This window comes from Stegostoma tigrinum, chromosome 5 (genome assembly GCF_030684315.1).
Source record: "Stegostoma tigrinum isolate sSteTig4 chromosome 5, sSteTig4.hap1, whole genome shotgun sequence".
NCBI lineage: Eukaryota > Metazoa > Chordata > Chondrichthyes > Orectolobiformes > Stegostomatidae > Stegostoma > Stegostoma tigrinum.
This window is the reverse complement of record NC_081358.1, coordinates 47,388,600-47,408,598: the sequence shown is the minus strand read 5'-3', so window position 1 is coordinate 47,408,598 and position 19,999 is coordinate 47,388,600. Positions and strand designations below refer to the sequence as shown.

At 37.9% G+C, this 19,999-nt stretch overlaps 1 protein-coding gene and 1 long non-coding RNA gene across 2 annotated transcripts in view; one reads left to right on the top strand and one right to left on the bottom strand.

Annotated features, from left to right (window-relative positions):
* The window catches only part of LOC125451480 (uncharacterized), a 51,486-nt gene extending 34,206 nt beyond the window's left edge, over positions 1–17,280 (bottom strand). Inside the window, exon 1 of the long non-coding RNA XR_007247310.2 lies at positions 17,036–17,280. This is a non-coding gene — a long non-coding RNA (uncharacterized LOC125451480). The remainder of the gene's footprint in view (positions 1–17,035) is intronic.
* LOC125451479 (transient receptor potential channel pyrexia-like) overlaps positions 1–18,903 on the top strand; it is a 95,924-nt gene extending 77,021 nt beyond the window's left edge. Inside the window, exons 17-22 of the mRNA XM_048528586.2 lie at positions 2,589–2,787; positions 5,712–5,913; positions 7,487–7,626; positions 9,385–9,545; positions 15,324–15,387; positions 17,129–18,903. Coding sequence (XP_048384543.1) covers positions 2,589–2,787; positions 5,712–5,913; positions 7,487–7,626; positions 9,385–9,545; positions 15,324–15,387; position 17,129 — 767 coding nt within the window. The 3' untranslated portion in view covers positions 17,130–18,903. The remainder of the gene's footprint in view (positions 1–2,588; positions 2,788–5,711; positions 5,914–7,486; positions 7,627–9,384; positions 9,546–15,323; positions 15,388–17,128) is intronic.
* Positions 18,904–19,999: the final 1,096 nt, after the last annotated feature.

Here is a 19,999-nt window from a genome sequence, read left to right as displayed (position 1 = left end):
GAGTTACTAAATAATTACATCTCTTACTTATAGTTACGAATACAAAATGTTTTTTTGTTCAAAGGAATTAATTATTTTCAGGAATTTAAATACATTTGAAGGGTTTTCATAGTTTTTAAATTTAGTGAATGCTGTAATTGCTTTTCAGAAAGTTATTTTATTGCATCACAGCATGGTTCCTGAAGTCTGCCAATGGAGTTATCAGGGCAAAGAGTGATGATGAGGGCATGGGTTGGCATGAATTGGTACCTAGTTGGAAAAGGGGCAGTAGGAGACAATGGGGATGTGTGCAATAAGTAGCATTGCTGCTGTAAGAAATCATGGGGATAAGTGAGTGCATGAGTTAGAATCAGTCCAAATGAGACAAAAGGGATGAGTTGGTGGCATGGGGAATGAGGGGTGAGGGCTAAAAGAACTAATATTTAACAAAATAACTAGGATGAAGTCTCAGAGAACAGAGATAAGGCTTAGAAGCAATGTACTTCAGCACTTGACCCTGTGGTCACCTCTGAGTTGCAGCCAGTGGCAACAGGCCAGCTTGCTTTCTGTACCTTCATCCTCAGGGGAAAAATCACACCATTCAAAGCATTTATACCATGGCAGATGCACGGAGCCAGGAAATTTTCCAGCCTTAGCTGCCGGCCTCAGAATGGGAAGTCCAGAACTATTCCTTCACTGTTGTTGAATCAATATCTTGATCCCCATCCCCAACATTATTGTATGAATGCGTACACCAGGTGGGCTACAGCAATTGAAGAAGGGAACTCACCACAGCCTTCTAAAAAGTTTGTAGGAATGGGTAAAAAATAAATGTTTGGTTTGCCAGTGACATCCGCATCGTATCAAAGCATATATAAAAACAAAAAGCATCCAAAAACACTGTGGGAAGTAAACATGTGCATTGCAGAAGCATTGGCTCATAACTTCTAAGCCAGCTTCGAAAGAAACAGAATGCATTGGAGAATTGAGAATACTCATGTTGATGAAAGGGTGAAAGGATAAAGCCAGTAGTGACAGGCCACTCAGTTTAATATCATTGATGTTAACAATATTATACACAATAATTCACGACAAAATTAAAAACCATTTGGACAAATGTGTATTTTTTAAAAGTTCCTTAATGGGATATGGCATTGTTGGCTGGACTAGCATTTTTTACCCATCCTTAGCTGCCATTGAGAAAGTGGTGGTGAGCTGTCTCCTTGAACTGCTACAGTCCACGTCGTGCAGGTAAACCCACAATGCCCTAGGGAGGGTATTCCAGGATTTTGGCTCAGCAGCAGTGAAGGGACAGCAGCAATATATTTCCAGGTCAGGGCGGTTTGTGATTAGAGGGGAACTTGCAGATAGTGGTACTCCCATGTATCTGCTGTCTTTGTCCTTTAGTTAGTAGTTATTAAGGAATCAAGACCTCAAATTAGTTCAGGAAAGCCAGCACATATTTGTTAAGGAAAAATCATGTTAAGGCTTTTTTTTGTGGTAACGTGGTAATGAGGGTAGCGTGGTTAATGTAATGTGCATGCACTTCCAAAAGGCAATTGATAAAGTGCCACATAATAAGCTTGTCAGCAATGCGTGAACGCATAGGAATAAAAGAGACAGCAGCAGCTTGGATACAAAATTGGTTTTGTGACATGTCATTAGATGGAAGTGGTGATTCTGTACTGGAGGAAAGAATGTAGTTGGATTTCCCCAAGGGACAGTTTTAGACACATTGTTTTTCATGATCTATAATAATGATCTAGACTTGGGTGTTCAAGCACAGTTTCAAAAATTTGTGCCTGACCCAAAACTTTGGAACTATTGTGAACTGCGAGGAAGCTAGTGGTAAATGTCAAAATGACTTGAACAGATTGGCGTAATGAGTAGACAAGCGATAGATGAAATTTAAGGCACAGAGGTGTGAAGTGATTCATTTTGGCAGCAAAAAAAAAGAAAGATTCTAAAGTACAAGGTGCAATTCTAAAAGAGGTGCAGATGCAGAAAGACTTGGTACATGCAGGCAAGTATTAAAGATGACAGGGCAGGCTGAGAAATGGTTATTAAAGTGTACAGGATCCTGGAATTTATAAAAAGGCGTGTAAGTAGTGAAGAAAGGAAATTAGAATTAACCTGCATAACATATTAATTTGCCTCAAACTAAGTATTATGCTCAGGCTTTGGTACTATGCTTTCAGAAGGTTATGAAGACACTAGAAAGAGTGCAGCTAAAATTCATGAGAATGGTTCCAGGCATAATGATCTTCAGCTATGTGAATAGATTGGAATGACTGAGATCAGTTTCCTTAGAGTAGAAAAGATTAAGAAGAGATATGATAGAAATGTTCAAAATTCACGAGGGGTTTGGGCACATGATGGAGAGAACCTGTTCCAGTCAATGGAAGAATTAAGAACCAGAGCACTCAGACTTAAACTGATTGGTGATAACTGCACATTGACCTGGAAATTTGTTTTTATGCAATAAATGCACTGGAATGCACTGTCAGTGGCTGTCAAAGGCAAGTGGACAATTAACCAAAGATAAGCGGCCTCTTTCTGTGTTATAACTATTCTATGATTGTTATTTTCCATCATTTCCATGCTTCTAGGGCTAGTATCAAACATGACAACTTTGCCCCAAATGATGTTTACTGTCTTTCGTATTACGTTGGTTGATGATTATGGGTTTGAGGATATGTATGCCAAGGATCCAGTAATGGCATATTTTCTTTGTGGAATGTTTCTTGGGGTCTCAAGCATCCTCTGTATCAATCTGCTAATTGCACTGCTATCTGACACGTTCCAAAGGTAAGTCTTTATGAAAGATATTTAAGATGTAAGGGAAATCACATGTCATGCTACAAGGTTATTGGATAAATGCAATAATTTTTGCTTGAGTTACATGCACAGATCTTCGGTGAAATGCTGGTGGTATGATAGATCTCAGAATCTGTGGATTAGAGGTACAAAAATCTTTCAGCTTCTTGATCCTGTGTTTATGGTGAACAAAAAGAGAGAGCACAATCAATTTTGGCTGTAATGACCCCTAGTAAAACAATGTATCTCGCTGGATTTTTCCAAGTATTTCCACAGTCATCAGAACAGCAATTAATATTTTGAGTTCAAGGAGTAAGTTTGTGAAAGACGCAGCAAATGAATCACAATTCACAAGTGAAAGTGCCAGAAAAGAAATAAGAAACCAAAGTGACAAAGTATGAACTCATTACATAGATATAGATAAAGATGGAAGGTTGGCAGTGTAATGGACTTGTTTTCGTTGTTTGTTATGCTCTTTGACTCCATTATGATCTGTTAGATAATGCGCAATAGTGAATGTCCAACCTTGTTTTGACTTCCTGGAAGGAGATTTTCAAAATTACAGAATGTCATAGAGTAAGTGACATTTCCATGGCAATATGCAAAGGAGCACACAAGCTCCTTTGAGAGGGAGGAAATGCTAAAAATGATTTAATTAATGGACGAGATAGAGTCATAGAGTTAAATGGCATAGAAATAGTCCCTTTGATTCAACCAGTCCACACCAACCATGTTCTCAAATTAAAATTGTCCCGCTTGCCTACACATGACCCATATCCTTCCAAACCTCTCCCATCCACAAACTAATCCAAGTGTCTTTTAAATGTTAAAATTGTATCTGTATCCATGGTTTGGACGCCCAATTACTGACATTCGGCATTGAATTTGATAGCTTGTTCCAAAAGAACCTTCCTAACCCTAACCATTATTCACAGTGAAAATATTTCTCAGCTTTGATTGTGGCCATCATAAGTCTATCTTACAGTCTATTCTGTTCTACAGGAGTCAAACAGAATAAGTACCTCCCTCTCAAATTACACCGTCTTATTTTTTCAATGCTTCTAAAAGGTTTCATTAAATTGACATAGAGTAGATGAGCATTGGGCACTATCAAACTGCTCTAATCATTATATCTATCTAACCCAATACCCAGCATTGTCTCACTGCTTGCCCAAAAATTCCTTCCTTTCTCGATTGCCTCCCAGTTCTAGGGGCATATGAGATAGAAAAAGACACATTCTTTTATCTGTCTCTGTGGCTAGTTTTCATTTTTCCTTGGGTCAGGTCGCTAGTCTGAGTCCAGAGGCTACAATTTGAGGGGGACCACATTGCATCAAGCATAGCTGACCAGGAGACAGTGTCATTTTTGCTGCCTGCCAGTCAATCTGTTTAGCTGCATTATGAATGCACTTTCTAGGGTCATGTCCTGGTGTAGGACTCAAATGCAATAGTTAAGATTTTCATGCACAGACACTACCTAATGCTACCACAAGATCTCCCTTGGAGAATTAGTCACACAAATCTCGTTTAAGGTTGAGGACCCAATTTTCTTTTCTACAGAATGCCTTCTTTAATGCAATAGAACATTGGAAAAGCTATCACTGTCCAATACTGATTTAATTTGCCTTCAAATTCTTGCATTCAAAACGATTCAAAGGAAAATTAGGATGTTAACCCCCAAGAATACTTGAAGCTTTGTAAAAACTTGCAGTGTAATATCTTTTCAGTCGAGTCAAGAAAATTAAGGAGGAAGATCCATGATCATTTTAATTGCTAAAATATAAATAATGGAGAGGTAAGGCGGGTATTTAAATTGAACCATGAGTTCAGAATTGTGGGGAGCAATTTCACAACCAATAACCAATATTGAAACAAAAAAAGAGTATTTTCCAGTGACTGTATTGTGCATTGCAATAACAAAGTCCCAGCAATAGCAACTTAATCTATCAGTCAGCTTTGCCAAAAAATATCTACGTAGATATTTATAAATGAGTTTCAGGATTGAGATGGTGAATACTTTATGGGATATGATGGAGGATGGGATCTTGAAAGGTAGGAGTCCCTGGGTTTGGCATTGCTTCTATTTCACTATATTAAAGGCAAAGTATAAATGCAAAATGTTGACTGAAAATTATAGGGGTGTCTAGACATTTTAAACCCAATTTCTGCTTAACTTTATCGTTTAGGGTATTGATATACTTTCAAAAATTGTGACAGCCAATTGTGACATTGAAAAATATTGATAGGGTTACATTAGAGTGGATAAGGGGGCATTGCTGTAAGAACAGCTATGCGTAAATAATGAAATTTGCTATGTGAAGTGGGAGTGGAGGTAAGTTGAGAGCTGAAAGGGGTTGAAGGAGTAGAGAGGAGTTGTGACAGAGGAACAATGGTTTTCTCCACAATCAGTTGGCAGATACAGATGGAGGTAGTAATGGACTTTAGAGCTCTATTCCTTTGGCCAATCCTTTAAACCAATTCCAGGGTTGACCTACTAGAGTTTCCACTTCAACATTAGCACTGCTGCCTCAGTTGAAGGAAAACTCATGATCCTAATGTTGGTGCAATCATTATCCAGAGTTTGAATTTATTGCTTAAATCAAGATTGCCATTGTTAATATGGTACAGAAATGCCCCATCAAGTGTAGTAAGGATCAAAGGAAAGACACATACAGGTTGCATCATAAATACCAATGATTTGCTTATATTTATGCAGAACTTTTCCTCAAGTGATTAATGGAGGAGCAGTGTGGAGGGGTTAGGAAGAGATTGGCAGGGCAGTAGTAGAATCGAGGATATGGTGATCTATTCTGTGCAATGAGGGAGAACTCCTACCCAAGCCTTTCTCACATACTTATACATGTAATTGATTTGCTTGATGTGCTTTTGGTAACTGTCGAAGCTCCTTATTTCAGAGTGTACGACAATGCAACTGCAAATGCAGCCATGCAACAGGCTAGCATAGTACTGTACGTTGAAGATCATCTCAGTCAGAAGAGAAAGAATAAGTTCCAAGAATATATTCACAATTCATGTGCACCTTTAGAAATATTTTTTGATGATGACCTGACAATGGATCAAGAAGATGATCTCAAAAAAGTCACCATTCAAATAAAGGTGGAGTAAATCTTCTGCTGAAATCATATTTGTTCAAATTGACTGTATCAAAGTCTGAAACAACTGCAGTTTACATCTGCAGATTAGATTAATGCAGAATTTAATATGGTTAATATGTTTGTTCTTAAGGGAATAATTTTGCATTCAATCCAAACTAACCAGTTATCAGAGCAAAATTTTACTTTGGGGCCTCCAGGAATTTAGCATGATTCTGAAATTTGATTTGACTTTTAAAATTTTTAATTTCAAATTTGGTGGTAGGAAAATGTCTGTTCAGTTGTAGAAATTCATCACACACTATGGTTCATGCAAGAGATACATCAACAGGATCTCAAACTCATACAGGTGGGGAGGCAGTGGTGTTGTATTACTGTCAATGGACATAGTGATACAGGCTAATATTCTGAGGTCATGGGTTCAGTCTCACCATGGTGGACGGTGAAATTCAAATTCAATTAGAATTTGATCTAATGATACTGGTTGAAAAATATTGATTGTTTTAAACAAAAACCCTTTGGTTTACCTGGGGAAGGAAATCAACCATCCTTTCGTGGTCTGGCCTACATGTGACTCTTAAGTGCCCATAATTAGGGATGGGAAATAAATGCTGGCCTATGTCAGTGATTCCCAGATTCCATGAAAAAGAAGTCTGTTCTCCTGTGATGCCAACCTCCCAAGAAATAAAATATACTTGAGCATATTGGAGGGAGAAAAAATTCAGGGATACAATGAGATGGCAAACACATCAGCTTGAGATCGTTGAGAAAGACAGATTTGTTGGAACTTGTGTTATACTCAGAACAACTATATTTTCATTTCTAATCTAGTTTGTTGTGAGCATGGGTCCATAGTACAAGGCTGTCACAATTCTGTACTAATTTGACAATCTTGCTAATAAACTAAAAGGACTGCTGGTAAGGGAAAATGAAAAACTGTCTCAGTTTATTTGGAGATTTCTTAGGTTGGGCACAATGTACATTTTTTGGACAGAACAGAGTGAATGTACATCTGGTCAGATCATAATTAAATCGGCAGTAGTCAACACTAGATTATTTTTCCAATGACAAACAATACAATATATCTGCTTGAATTCTGTTGTATTGACTTCAAAAGGTAGGAAAATCAGACGATATGTAAAGCATTCTATCAGTTCACTGTTGATTCTATTGCATTCCCAACAATATTGAATTCCATTCACTTTCTGTTCAGCAAGTCAAGGCATGCTAGTACCCACAGAACTAAATGCTTTCTAATTTTTCACCCACTATTATTACTGAGTATTCACACAGTGACTCCATAATTTAATGCAGGATTTATCTGCCTCAGTAACATTCTTCAGTCTCAATCTGAGAAGAGCACCATTTCCATTTCTCGAACTACCCACCCAGCCTCTATTCTGGAGCAGGTAATCTGAGATGGAAGGCTTAATGCATTGCACCATCCAAATTCCTCAACATATTCTTTCTAAATCAACAAGACTGACCTGATATAAATGACCTAGCTTTATAATTTGTTACAAATACCAATTTGTTATTAAATGCCTTTCACTTCAACCTGATTTTCCAATGTTCAGGAAGATATAGATAATCTCACAAAGTTATTACAAATGGAAGAATGGGAAAAAGCTGAATATGAACAGAGTCCTAGAAGCAGGCTTTCGAGAAGGTTTTGGGGGACCAGCCAAAGCCAAAGTCAAGATGAAGATTCAGAAGAGTAAGTAACTAATCCTAACTCTTAATTTCTCTTTATATTGTTCATGTACAGTTGCATCAAGTCAATGTTGGTATGTTTGAATTTGACATCAAATGTACAACATTCTTCTGATGGTAATAGTTCCGCACAGGTTCTCAAATAATAATTGCATAATTAGGAATCATTTAAATGTTTGATTTAATTTAAAAATAGTCACAATAGTTTTTTTTTTGTTGTGGTCCTTAGGACATTTCCATTCTATTCTATGGTTGCTGTATTGGAAGATATTTGTCACCCAAAAATGACAGGCAGTTAAATTGTTGTCGGATCCATATGGGAACATAATTGTGATAGATGAGGATTCACTATACGAAATTAAATATTTAAATTTGTATTTTAGTCAAATACTTCTTTCTGATAGCTGATGGCTATAAACTAATATGTATCTTCAATTGTATTTTGTTGTGCGCAAAATTTAATCATTCAACCTTTTGTGACCTGTGCATGCAGTTATTGAGACAGTGTGCCTAAAATTCCCTCCTATACCTCTCCACCTCTCTGTTTCTCTTTTCATCTTTTAAGATGCTCCTTAAAGCCCCTCTTTGACCAAGCTTTTGTTTTCCTAGTGTAGTATCCCCTTATATGACTCAGTGTCAAATCTTCAAATTTTGTTTAATAAGATTGATGTTTTTTGATGTTAAAGTTGCCATATAAATGCAAGTAATTATTCCTGAGTTGAATTGAATTTATAAGTTTCTACATATTGCTATATTTTCCTCTGGGATCCAATTCCCTAATCAGAGCTGGGAAGTGGTGCAATTTATCTCAATCAGCACAAGAAACGAAAAGGTCATGATTGGCAGGGAGAAGCCGAAGATGCCCTAAGAATGACAGGCCCATGAGGAATGTTGTAAAACAGACAATCTGATGTTTTCCACAGCTGGCTGTCCCCACCTCCTTTTTCATTGGGTTTCCAGACCCCAGGGAAACCCTCATGACAGTAGTGAATTTCAATTTAGATTCCAATTATGGTGTGGGGTCCCAAATATCTTAATTAGGTACCCTGCTTTCCATGTCTAAAACAGTTTAACAAGCAGGGAATATATTTGTGGCAAGTTGGGATACTTACGGTATATTTAAGTCCTTAACAACTAGGTTTGTGCATGAATTGTTCTGCTCACCATTGATCTCCTGCACTCCTTGGGAAACAGTAATGTGGAGGTCATTGCTTCAGATGCCTGAAAAGATGTGTGCAAATCAGTGATCGGAATGCAGTGATGGTCTTTAGAGACAGCAGGAAGCATGTAATGATCCCATAACCAATAGCCCAACATCCACCAAATCGTGAAGGGGCACGACTGAATATTACTCTTGCAGCTGTTTCTTACACATCCGAAATGTGTCAAGCCTTCATTTACATTATTCTGCCTCATAACTCTAGGATACCTCATTTACAAGAGGTCACTCCATTAAAAATATACTGCACCGTAGCCAGTACAATGAAATTACATTGCACTACTCTGTTAAAAATGTTGTACCTCATTTAAGTTGCAACACTTTACATTTTGTCTTGATTTAGATTCCACCATCTCATTTACTTTACACTAATTTAATTACTTTTGTACCATTTTATCTACTTTACACCACCTCGTTAACTTCCAATTTTCACATTAACATACAAAGCTTCATTTATTTTGTAGTGCATTTGTGAAAGACAGTGCTGCTATAGACTAAAATGTTGTACTTTAAAAGCACCAATTTGTTCTCTTTCTTTTTCAGCGGCATGACATTAAATATAGCAGTGCATGAAGAGATTTCAAACCTGCAGTTGAAGGTTTCAGCCCTTTATCAACAACAGGAAAATGCTACTGCAAAGTTCACCAGTGAATTACAGAGAACACAAGATTTGCTGAACGAAATTCTAAGGCACATTGGAGCTGGTAATAACTTAAGAGTTAAAGAAAATCATCTGAAAAAAGATGGTGTTCATTTATTGAGAATAATTACTTGGAACACCAATTGTATAGAGTTCAAAAGATTTGTGGTGAATTATGGAAATGGCGGAACTTCCATAGAGGTTACAAGGCATAGATTTTCCTGGAAATGTTTAGCAATTCCGGTACATCTGTGGAGAGAGGCCCATTGTTAACTTTTCAGTCTATTAACTCTGTTTCTTTCTTCACAGATGCTCTTTGACCTGATAAGTATTGTCTATATTTTGTGATTTCAATTTAGATTTCCAATATTTACATTTTTTGGCATCATCTTATTTGGGTTTGAATCAGTATTGTTCAGACTAAGACGGAACTTCAATGCACCCATAATAGTAATTGAATTACGAAATAATATTGGTTAGAAACCATGCTCATGTACTATGTATTCATGTTGGTGATGATACATGAGCAGTTGGTCTGCAGTTTTGCTCCTCATGAGTGTGTTGATTAGCTTGTGAAGTATCAACAAAAATCATCACAAATCAAACAGTTCAAAGGTTTCTCTTCACCCACATCAGAATTATCTTCCTCTTTTTCACGACTCCCAAGCTTCCGTTCCCAAATCCTTTGGAAACGTCTTCTTCACACCAGCTTTCTCTTTCTCTTTCTACTCTTCATTTGACTCTTCCTCACTCTTACATTCGCTGAATCATTCCATTACTCTGTTGAACCTTCTGTATATCTCTCTCTCTCTCTCTCTCTATACCAGTGACTGTCAATCTGCCTTTCTCCAACTAGTGGTAGTGGTGAACTAGAAATGATTAAAATCTGGAATGTGATTGTGTATTGTTTCTTGCAGCTCTGCATTTTGTGGCTATTGTAGCTTATTTGGGGAAAGAGCCCAAACTATATTGTAATTGCTGAGATAATGGGAACTGCAGATGCCGGAGAATCCGAGATAACAAAGTGAAAGACAGCGCTGCAGGCCAGGCAGCATCTTAGGTGCTCCTAAGATGCTGCCTGGCCTGCAGTGTTCATCCAGCTCCACACTTCATTATATGGTAGTTGCTGATTGTTTTTCAGAGATTTATTGTCCACAGCTCAATTTTGAGCATTTTCGATGTTTTAATGTCGGTGAGGTGCAGCAAACTTTTTAAGAGAGTAAGTGCTCGGGTGAGGAACAGTCACAGTAGCTGTAACTACTGGGGTTGTTTTTGCTGGAATTTGTCAAAATTGTTTTTGATAAATTATGACTGGGAGAAGTTAAGGTCAGACAGAATGTTTTCCATGTCATGATTGATGAATGTTAAAAAAAAAATTTATAAGGAGAAAAATGTGGGGAATTTGGAGACAAGATCAGAAGACAAACACAATTGACAAAATGTGGGTGACAGAATACACGTGAGAAATGTCATTACAATAATATTCTGGGATTGTTAGCGCTAGCTTATTGCATTAGTATTGGCACTGGTTATTGTTGGTGTGAGTTTGCCTCCAGCAGGGTGTTAGACCTGACGTGGCAAAGCTTATGTTATTTCCGTAACAACAGAAACTATTAAAGAACCTAGCAGACATTACAACTAACAATTATGTACAAACATTGCATTCCTTAGGCATATGTCAACATATTAGTGTATAATGGAGGGGCATGCTTCCTGTAGGGTGATCTGATATAAGGTGGAGTTGCATGACTGTCGTACCTTCTGATACATGCTATGATAGAGTGATGATAAAGTAAACATGCCTCTAAAAGCATATGACATACTGACCATGAGACTGAATGCAGTAGGAGCCATGTGGATTTCTACATCTAGATTCCAATTGTTGGTAATGATGAAATAGTATGAATTTAAGATATTAGATTAGATTAGATTCCCTACAGTGTGGAAACGGGCACTTTGGCCCAACAAGTTGAGGCGAAAAGATGGGGTAGATATTTCCACTAATTAAGGAATATAGGTCTTGGGCCACAGTCAAGCAAAAAAAAGCCAGAACTTCAGGGCTGAAATTGAAATAATTTTTCACACAAAAGTAGCAGAAATTTTGAACCCTTTATCGGCAATTAGCAACTGATGTCAGATCATTTGTTAATTTTAGATCAGCTGCTGAATTTTTGATTGTCAAAGGTGGGGCAATAGAGCATATATGAAGTATTTGTTGTGTCTGTACAGGAGTGAATACTTATGTGGTGATAGAAGGTTTAACATTTATAAACATCACAGTCAATGCTTTGAGGCACTGAGGAATTAAGATAAACAAAGTAGACAGGTGAAGTGGTTTAAAGGGTGAAGGGAAGTAATATCTTAGCCAGCTGTGCAAACGTGAGTCAATCCCTATTTTAAGGTAATCTTTACTCACTTTATTTTAATCCTTATATTATGCATCCCTTTGTCAGTATTCATAGTAAAAAAGTTTTTGTCTCTTGTATCCACACCCCACTGCCAGTGATCCACTTCTGCAGTTCTGCTGAAAGGGGAACTGTGACTACAATGTGATAATTTTATGTAGCTGGCTTTGATTTTCAGCATGGGCATTTGGAAAATGTTTAATAAATAGTGGACAAATTGGGTGGGAGTGGAGTAGTGTGGACTTTATTCATGATCCTTACAAAAATCAAGATGTTTTACAGCAAAATGGGGCAGTGAGGTCTTCTGTCAGTTCTCCATCTGTTTTTCGATCACTGAATACCAGGAGTTTCCACACACAGCTCCTGTCTGGACCTTTCCTATCTGCAGCATACGTATTATAAAATTTAGTGAGAAGGGAGCATCCAAACTTGGAGTTATTTTCAGTCCTTCATTCTGCCTGCATCATGTTTCCTCTCACCACAACGGAAAAAGGTGTGAAAAACTATGGTAATGGCATTGGCATTGAAACGTCCTCATGGAGAAAGAGGATCCTGTTGCGAGTATAGGGAATGCCTTAATGTCTTTCCATTAATAGACCTAGCCTCTACAGAGGTTTCCAATGAGCTTGGTTTTGGAACTTTAGGGTGTTTCGGCCCCAGCTATAACCCTCATTCAATCAACCTTCTGGGGTTTTCTCCTTTGTTTCCTGTGAATTGCAGCAAGAACCCCCACTGGCTTGTTCTGTTAAGCAATGAACCCCAGTAATGATACCCGGGAAATTCTCTGGTGTTGTTATTGCTTTGCTCAATCAGTGACAGCCCATACTTGGACTGCTGTCTTTTGCTATTCAGTAGTAGCTACTATTGTAGAGATTGTTACCTTTCCATTCAGAAACATCTTCCAGTTCATTCATTATTCAGGCATTATTGACTAATAGCTCTCATTGCTGTTGTTTCCTCACTGTCTGACTATTCACTAACAAATTTGTTAACCTGGATATTTTTTAGGTTTTTCCCTAGCTTTCACCTGTAATGATTGCAGGAGACAGAATTCACCCTGAGAAGAGCATTGTAAATTGCAAGGTGTCCATTTAGTAGTTTTCCCAAGGGTCCATCTGTTTCTCATAACATCACACCTGGAGATTCGGTTTAGTCCCAAAGATTTTCCGGATATTTATTACTGGAATCACATCAGCACAGATAGTAGAAGCTGTGTCTGTGGAAGGCCATTAAGCAAACCTTCTCAAGTTTGAAAAGATCAAGGGGGGTTGAAATTGTGAGGAGAGGGTGTATGGGGGTGGGGTGAGAGGGGTTGCCTGCTGAAAGCCATCCCTTGCCTCAAACACCTTTTCCCCCCTACCCTGTGACCTCCGCCCTGAAATCCCCAACCTGTTGTCACTCACCTTTGCTCCAGAACTTCATGATGATCCTGGACCTCTAGTGGGTGCATTGCAACCAGCTACCATTGCTCCTCCTGACAGATTGGCTACCAGCTAATGGCAGGCTGGACATCTGCTACCACAGACCTCATTCGCATGGATCTCCTGACAATGGCCACTTAAGTGCCTGAAGGACATTTGGTTCAGACAGGCAATACCCTTGGAACTGCAGAAGGCTCTTTACAGGTTTCCCAACCAGTCGGCAAGATCACCTATAAACCAAAAAGAATCTCAGCCTGAGTTCCACACAGGCTGTTTTTTTGGGGGGCTTCTCCAACTTTCACAGCACCACATTCCCAGCATGAAGTCAAAAAAAAAGCTGAACTCGCCACTTTTTCAAGTCGCCATGGGTTTTGTTGGATTTGGATAAACTGTCATGTCAAATCAGGCATGTTATATTACATGCTTTGAGTCATTACTTTTGAATATTGGACATACAGAAGCTGTTAAGATGGTTGCTGCAAATCATCTGACTTTTACCATTTGGACTGTAGACAGTATTGAGTATCGGGCGAATACCTAATTTAATGAGGGCAAAGGACGTCTAACAGCTATCTGTGAAATTCATAAAATGGGCTCACATAAAAAGAATATAGAGTTCCAGAATATTTGGTTCAATGTATCATTTGGGGTAAAAGAAAAAATCAAAACTCAGATGGATGTGAAAGACCACTCTCAACTTCCTGTTGTATCATGATGACCTTCCGTATCCACACTGGATGGGTAATTTTCAGAACTGTTAAGTCACAGTGCAGCGATATGGAATTAACATTAACACAACACCTTATTTGAAAAAAATGCCTTGAAGTTATTAACAGAGATACAGTGAAACAGCCACCTTTTCTCTGTCTGGTTAAAAAAAATAGGTCAAGTTCACAGCCAGTTGCAGGAAGAGCCAACAGAGCTATCAGTCATCAGTGAGTCTATGAGACATACTTGGAAATTAGCTGCAAAACTTCATGTAACCAACCTATTCCAGGTTCAAAGTTCACCTCAGAAACAATATTCTAGATGTTTGATGACAGAAAAACCTTAACTTGCTGATAATCCTCTGCTTTACAAGACCCTCACTTCAACTTGTGGAAGATCACAGATCAGAGTTAATGGCTGAATTTTCCTTTTCCCAGTAAAATATTTTATCAAATTAGAATTATGCCTCATAATTAGATTTATGAGGAAGGGTCACTGGACCCAAAACGTTAACTCTTTTTTCTCCTCCATAGATGCTGCCAGACCTACTGAGCTTTTCCTACAACTTTGTTTTTGTTGTAGAATTATGCCACTTAGTCTGCCATGGCTCTTAGCAGTTTTTCTCTTGAAATTGACAATTCTCCACCACATTTATATTGTAACTGGCTTTGGGCACCATTGTAGGGGAATTACACAGCCAGAGAGGCATATGTATTCACTACAGCTGGCATCTACTGGCTCTCATGCCTCTGGTGTCATATTCAAAGCCAAGATGATATCACATCAGACACTGCAAGACAGGAACTGTCCTTAAACTGTGGTGTTAGAGCCTCAACAATTAACACAGCTCAAGGAAAGGAAAAGCTTGAATCCCAATTTGCAGACAGGGACCTGAAGATGTTGGTGGACAGCAAGAATCTGACTGACAATGGCCAACTCCTTGGACAGAATAAGATGGGGTCCTTGACTGACTGTAGTGGCACCGCTTGACTGTAGCCGCTTCATCCCTGTAAGGACTACTTTCCTTTGATTTTACTCAGGGCCATTTGTTTCAAATACAATGTGTTTGGCTCAAACTGTAGAACAAGGCGCATTGCAGAAATTCACCAAGATGCTAGTTCATTATTCAATCTGAAACAGTTTGCTGTAATGGTGTTGGGTAATTTTAAACAATATTGAGTATTTTATGTTTCTAACAGTAACATTCACCACTATTAGCAACATCCCATAAATCAGCTTGTTGATCTTCTCCAACAACAAACAGTGGTTTTGACTTTAAAGCTTTCTTTCTTCTGAATCATCTTTCAGGAACCAGTGGTACTCATTCATCTCATGAGCCACAAGCAGATGTTCAGGATCCCAGTCACAAATGGTAAATGTATTTACTGTTGTTGCTGTGTAGAGTTATGGTTTGGTTGACTTGCTACTTTTGCAGCATTCAACACAATTGTCCTACATGATCACATGGTATCCAATAAATAGGGCCTAGTTTACTTAACTGCAGAACAGTGCTTAAGAGATGCTGTGTGTTATATGCATAGATTTAAGGAATTTTGTTTCATACATATGTGTCAAAATTCGCAAATAATCAGATTACATTCTTCTCTAGTAGAAAGTGTATCTCTTAATTCCTGGGAATCTCTTAATCCTTAAGAATTTACTTCAAGACTGATAGATTTTTGATTGGCAAGGTAGACGAGCATTATGGGGAACAGAGAAGAAAGTGGAGGTGAAACCATAATTAGATCGGCCATGATCTTATCATATGTTGGAGAAGTGCGGGAGTCAAATGGCCTAACCTTTGTGTTCAATAGGATATGCTTGCACTGTCTCCACTAGTTCGAGCCATCAATGACAGCTGACTCTTGGAGAGAATGCAATTGAACAAGTATCATTGCACCCAAACTGGTCATATTTCCTCCTCCATCTTTTCTGGATAGAAGTCTAGAAACCTCTTGATGATCTCAACCATTCTCCTGATGCCACACCAGGTCTACCATGGTCTGATCCTGACAAAAAGATATCCCACAGGCCATTTCCTTATCTTATTCTTCCCTTCAGTGTGACAGAATGTCTACTTGAAGGGGAGGCAATGGTCTAGTGGTATTATCACTAGACTAGTAATCCGTAATTAATCCAGATAATATTCTGGGGACCTGGGATCGAATCCCAACACAGCAAATGGTGGAATTTGAATTCAATAAAATATCTGGAGTTAAGAATCAAATGATAACCATGAATCCATTGTCGATTGTCAGGGGAAATACCCATCTGGTTCACTAATGTCCTGTAGGGAAAGAAACAGCCATCTTTACCTGGTCTTGCCTGCATGTGACTCCAGACCTACAACAATGTGGTTGACTCTCAACTGCCCTCTGAGCAATTTGGGATGGGCAATAAATTCTGCCTAGCTAGTGACACCCTCGTCCCATTAATAAATAAAAAAAATCCACTTACATGTGCAACAGGACATCCACATAACAAACACATTTGCTAGTTGAAGCATATAACATACAGGCTGCAAATGAAACAGGTTAAACAATAGTTGGTGTCAGTCCCATTTCTGTAAGCCACCTGACCTTTGAGCCATCTGACACCACCCAGATGAAAGAGCTTGAGATCATTGATTTAACAAAGAGAAGACTGCCTCCTATCCTGTGTGGTTCCTCAGTTTCCAAAGCTCACCCCAACCAGTATTTTGAAAACCCTTGGTTCATCACCATCACATGTTTAAACTTCCCTATAACAAAGAAAACATTCTAAACATGACGACACATTGCCAACAAATTGCACTGAACTCTTGTATGTTGAGGATTGAAAAAACTGTACGGTTTGAAAATTGCTACTGCAGCTAAAGCATATAAATTCATATATTTAACTGGCAGTGCTGGCTTTATGACTAAGCATGCTGCAGGATGTTAATCCACACTTACAAAGAGAAAAAAATATTTCAGTGTCATGGATCCTCTGTAAGTTAATCACTCATAATTTTGATCTAATCTTATTTAATGCTTGCTTACCTCGATAAACAGATAACTGTGTCTCAATATATCACTGAAAGTAACGCTCTATTTTTGTGTGACTGCATCTTTTTCTTTTTCTTTTTCCAAAAGACTCCTTGGCAAGTAAACAATTAATTCATCGAGCTGATAGAAACTGAGAGTTTCTATTTAAAGAGGAGCCTGATCAAGAAGTCTGGTTAAAAAAATACTGCTAAAGAAATATCAACACAAATCATTCTGTAGAAACATATCATTATGAGAGATACACGGAAACTGTGTGCTTCAGAATAAAAGATGAATACATTAAAGATTTACTAATTACAGCATTATATGTTATTGCACTAAGCTTTAACCATTGCCTTTTCATGTTTAGAAGCATCTTTGGATTTTAGGTGCATGGGTTTGATTTACCTTAAATGATGGAACTTTGCTCATACTACACCAAAATTCTTAGTAAAGTATTCTTGCAAGGCAGTTGCAAATGCAGATTCCAAAGAGTTTGGAGATAATCGTTGGCTTGGTGTGATAATATAAAATAGGTAACAGCAAATGACCAATCTATTTAATATCTCTCCCAATTTTTGTTGCCAATGACTTCAAGATATGATATCTTTGGAGTTTCTTGCAAAATTAAAATTCTAAAGTATATTTTCAAAGATACTGAAACACCTATGCATCTTTAATAAGGAAATGCTGAATCCCAAAGATTTAAATGTAAATAAATGTTAAATGCAGTGCTTTCAAATCAAGGGGAATTCCTATCTATTTTCCATTCATTCTCCACTCAACAATATTCTCAAATAAAAGATACATGTTCTGCTGTTACCAATGATTCCCCGCCATTACGTGCTATGGGCTATTTTTTGGTAAGGGTCAGGTCAATTTACTAAGTTGAATTTTGTTGAACGTGAGAATTATTACTCAGAGACCTATGGATTTAATTACATTCTTGGAAGACATTTCATGACTAAAACACTTGAGACTTCTTCCTCTGGTGAAGTTACTCCAGAGCAGAATGTCTGTCTTTTGTATTTCTGCACCAATGATGTAGCAAATTTTGATATCTGTGCAATATCTGCCTGATTTCAAGCATGGAATCGCCAAGAAAATACCTGTGATAGCATATCAACTCTTGTGCTTTTAAGAATTAAGAGCTTTGAAGTGCCTAAGAGGAATTTGCAGCACTCAACTTATTGTCTTTGAAATGTTCAGGGAAATTTCAAAACAATAGAATCCAATAAAATTTTGGGGGGGATTTATGTTCCATGTTTATGAAGAACTAAAGCTGCAGTAACACGTACAAAGATATAGCTGATTTGCTTTGATTGTGGACTCCATGAAACATGTGAAATTACTTATCTGCGAAATTGGGATAAAGTTGCTTTCCCATGCATTGATTTTTCAAAATGTGGATGTACAGAAATTACAAAGCATTATTAAATAACTGCTTTACTTTTAAAATAATAAATTTTAAAATATGTCAGTTACTTGCAAGTCCTAATTTTTGCTGATTCATTAGTGGATGTGCCTTCAGCTGCCTAGATGCTAAACATATCCACCGCTCAATGTCTCTCGCTCTTCCTTTTAAGATGTTCCTTAAAACTTATCTCTTTAAATTAGCTTTTCATGACCATTCTAATTCCTTATGTGGCACAGTGTGAAACTTTGTTTCGTCACATTCCTGTGAGGCACCTTGGGATGATGTTCTTTGTTGACAACACGATACAAATGCAAATTGTTGTTGATTTGTAAGATAATATGAGATGATTTGTACATTATCACCTGAAGCCACCTAACTTTTATATCTTTAAATGTTGCTGCTTTCCGTTTATGATTGTAGAAATAAACTTTATCATGTGAAAAATTGTGCAAAATGTAATAAATTTATTGACCAATAAAGTATGTACCATCTTGAATTGGTAATTTGTTAGTATCCCTAAAGAGTAGTTTGGTTTTAGTATGTTAACGAAAGTCAAAAGGGGAAAAAATGTACTAATTTCATTGAGGGGTACTTCACATAAATGATCTCTGAATTGATGCTCTCAATATGACACAGAATAATGAATGAAGAATTCCCAGGTTGAGCCCTAATGTAATCTCGTATAAGTTCGGGAAGACAAGTAGAGAGATAAATTTCCATGTAAGTTCTTATGTCTACCAAAACATCAGTGGAATTATAGAAAAGGTGGAGGAAAAAGTGTAAACATAATTTTTCCAGGATTTCTGTGGCTATTATGACGGAAAATGTGTCAAACTTGGGGCAGCACGGTGGCTCAGTGGTTAGTATCAGGGACCTGGGTTTGATTCCACCCTCGGGCAACTGTTTATGTGGGGTTTGCATATTCTCCCTGTGTCTGTATGAGTTTTCTCTGGGTGCTCCTCCCACAATTCAGTGATGTGCAGGTTCGGCAGATTGGCCATGGTAAATTGATTACAGTCCACAGGAATTTGCAGCCTATGTGGATTAGTCATGGGAAATGTGGGGTTATGGGGATAGGGTAGGGAGGTGGGTCTGTGTGGGATGGTCTTGGAGGCTCACTGTAAATTCAATGGGTTGAATGGCCTGCTTCAACACCGAAGGAATTCAATGAACTACTATCCAAATTTATACCTTCAGTGAAGAGAAAATCAGAGTTAATGTTTCAGGTCCGGTGGCCCCTTCTCAGAACTTGCTGATCTTTTCCAGCATCTTTTGTTCTTGTTCCTGATTTGCAGAATCCATAGTTGTTTTGGTTTTTATACCTCCGGTCTTCATTTGCAAATAATAACTTGATTTCTTCAACTGATTCATTTAATCTGTATTTAGGCATAAGGAATGTAAAACATAATGTTGCTGGCAACACATCATTAATGTCATTAGTTGGGATGGCAGCGCCAGTATTGCTGAGAATTGTAGTATTCATGATACTTTTTTCTGGTATGGATATTTCTGTATTTTTCCATGTATGCCCATAATCATATGAATTGTGAGGCTGGATAACA